This window comes from Myotis davidii, unplaced genomic scaffold (genome assembly GCF_000327345.1).
Source record: "Myotis davidii unplaced genomic scaffold, ASM32734v1 scaffold2338, whole genome shotgun sequence".
In the NCBI taxonomy this organism is placed as follows: Eukaryota; Metazoa; Chordata; class Mammalia; order Chiroptera; family Vespertilionidae; genus Myotis; species Myotis davidii.
In genome coordinates, this window is record NW_006288964.1 from 33192 (window position 1) to 35180 (window position 1989).

The window sequence follows — 1989 nt, forward strand, 5'->3', positions numbered from 1 at the left end:
CCGGCCCTGCCACCATCCGGGTCTGCTATCTGCGACCTGGGGCAGCAGGCGTCCCATGTGTGAACCAACCCGGGGTGGCCAGGCGGGGCAGCAGCGATCCACTGGCCCCCCCAGGTGTCCCATGTGCGACCCGACCCAGGGTGGTGGGGCAGGACAGCATGGCTCCTCTGTCACCTCAGCTTCCTCATCACAGCTCCCTTGGGGGCCTAAGCCTTTAGTCGGACATCCTCCGAGGGCTCCCTGGCTGCCAGAAGGATGTCTGACTGCAAGTTTAAGCCTGATCCCCCGGGGAGTGGGCCTAAATCAACAGGTGAACATCCCCCAAAGGGTCCTGGACTTTAAATGTGCACAGGCTGGGCTGAGGGACCCCCACTGTTGACTGAATGGTGGAACGACTGGTCACTATGACGTGTACTGACCACCAGGGGCCAGATGCTCAATGCAGGAGCTGCCCTGTGGTGGTCAGTGTGCTCCCACAGGGGGAGCTCTGCTCAGTCACAAGCCAGGATGACGGCTGCCAGTACAGCGGTGGTGGTGGGAGCCTCTCCTGCCTCCTCAGCAGCACTACTGATGTCCGACTGCAGCTTAAGCCTGTTCTCCTCTGGCAAGTGAACATCCCCCGAGGGCTCACAGGCTTGGAGAGGGATGGATGACTGCCAGCTTAGGCCCAATCCCCTGGGGAGTGGGCCTAAACCAGCAGGTAGACATCCCCTGAGGGGTCCCAGACTGTGAGAGGGCACAGGCCGGACTGAGGAACACCCCCCCCCTCCCGCCTGATTGCACAAGTTTTTGTGCACCGGGCCTCTTGTAGAAAATAAGTGGCAAACCTCTCTCCAAAAGAAAAACCAGAACTTTGGTTTTTGGGCACACAGTGCAATATATAGATCTTGTAACACAGAAACCTACACCTATATGATCATATTAAACAAGGTCACTTAATGTAATTAAAAATAAAGTAAAAAAGAAAAACATCAAATAAGCTTTGAATGAACTTGAATTGATGAAGCAATCCCCTATTTAGTGAGAGAAATCTTCAGCTGTGAACTTCTCAACTATAGTTGGCAAATGACAGCTTAAATGGTTCATTAGCAAAATACTATTTACTAAACTTGCTAAACCTGGAAAATTAAAAATAAGTTTTGGTCACCCAAACCACCCACCTTGAGCGCCCTAAATGTATACCTGTGTATATACTTTTTGGGTAGGATAAATGATAACTCAGCTCCAGTACACTCTTCCAAAGTGGCATGTGGAATATGAGACCGAATCACTGCAGAGAGCTTTTCAACATCACACTGTGGGTCAATCTTCATGACTATGCGATATGTAGCACCTGAGAAAAATCATTTAGAAAAAATAAATCACAGACATTCCAGAAAACTGCGAACTTAAGCCAGCCAAAGGAATGACATTTAAAGTTTTAATTTTTATTTTTTATTAGTATTTTGTTAGCTTTTTTTGCCTTTTTCTTTGTTTTTCCTTTTTTTATTTGTTGCTTTTTTCTTTGTTCTCCTATTTTTGTTTGCTCCTTTATTTCCTACTTTTTTTCACATTATTTTTTCAACCACATGAGCAGCAGACATGTGAGTGGCACGCAATTGTCCAGGGAGCATCAGCCCCGTGAGCAGCCTGCCTCGAGCCTAAGAGCAGAAGCCTCATGTGGCCTGCCCCTGTCCAAGGAGCAACAGCTGTGTGAGTGGCCCGCTTCCCTGTCTGAGGAGAAGCAGCTGCATGAGCAATCTACCTACGTCTGAGGAGGGGCAGTCCTCCCACGCTGCCCCTATCCTAGGAGCAGCAGTTGCACAAACATCTTGCCCTCATCCTAGCAACAGCAGCCACACGAGCAGCTGCCCAATCTGAGGAGCAGGAGGTCTGCAAGCGGCCTGTCCCCATTCGAGGAGCAGCAGCAGCCCACCCCCGTCCGGGGAGCAGCAGCCACACGAGCAGACCACCCATGTCTGAGGAGCGGCAGCCCTGCGCAGCACTCAC

The 1989-nt window shown here is 50.7% G+C and overlaps 1 protein-coding gene across 1 annotated transcript in view; it reads right to left on the minus strand.

The window, feature by feature from the left end:
• Window positions 1–1989, minus strand: part of LOC102771425 (ATP-binding cassette sub-family A member 3-like) — a 37621-nt gene that overhangs the window by 22561 nt on the left and 13071 nt on the right. The window contains exon 3 of the mRNA XM_006761175.2: window positions 1183–1333. Coding sequence (XP_006761238.2) covers window positions 1183–1333 — 151 coding nt within the window. The remainder of the gene's footprint in view (window positions 1–1182; window positions 1334–1989) is intronic.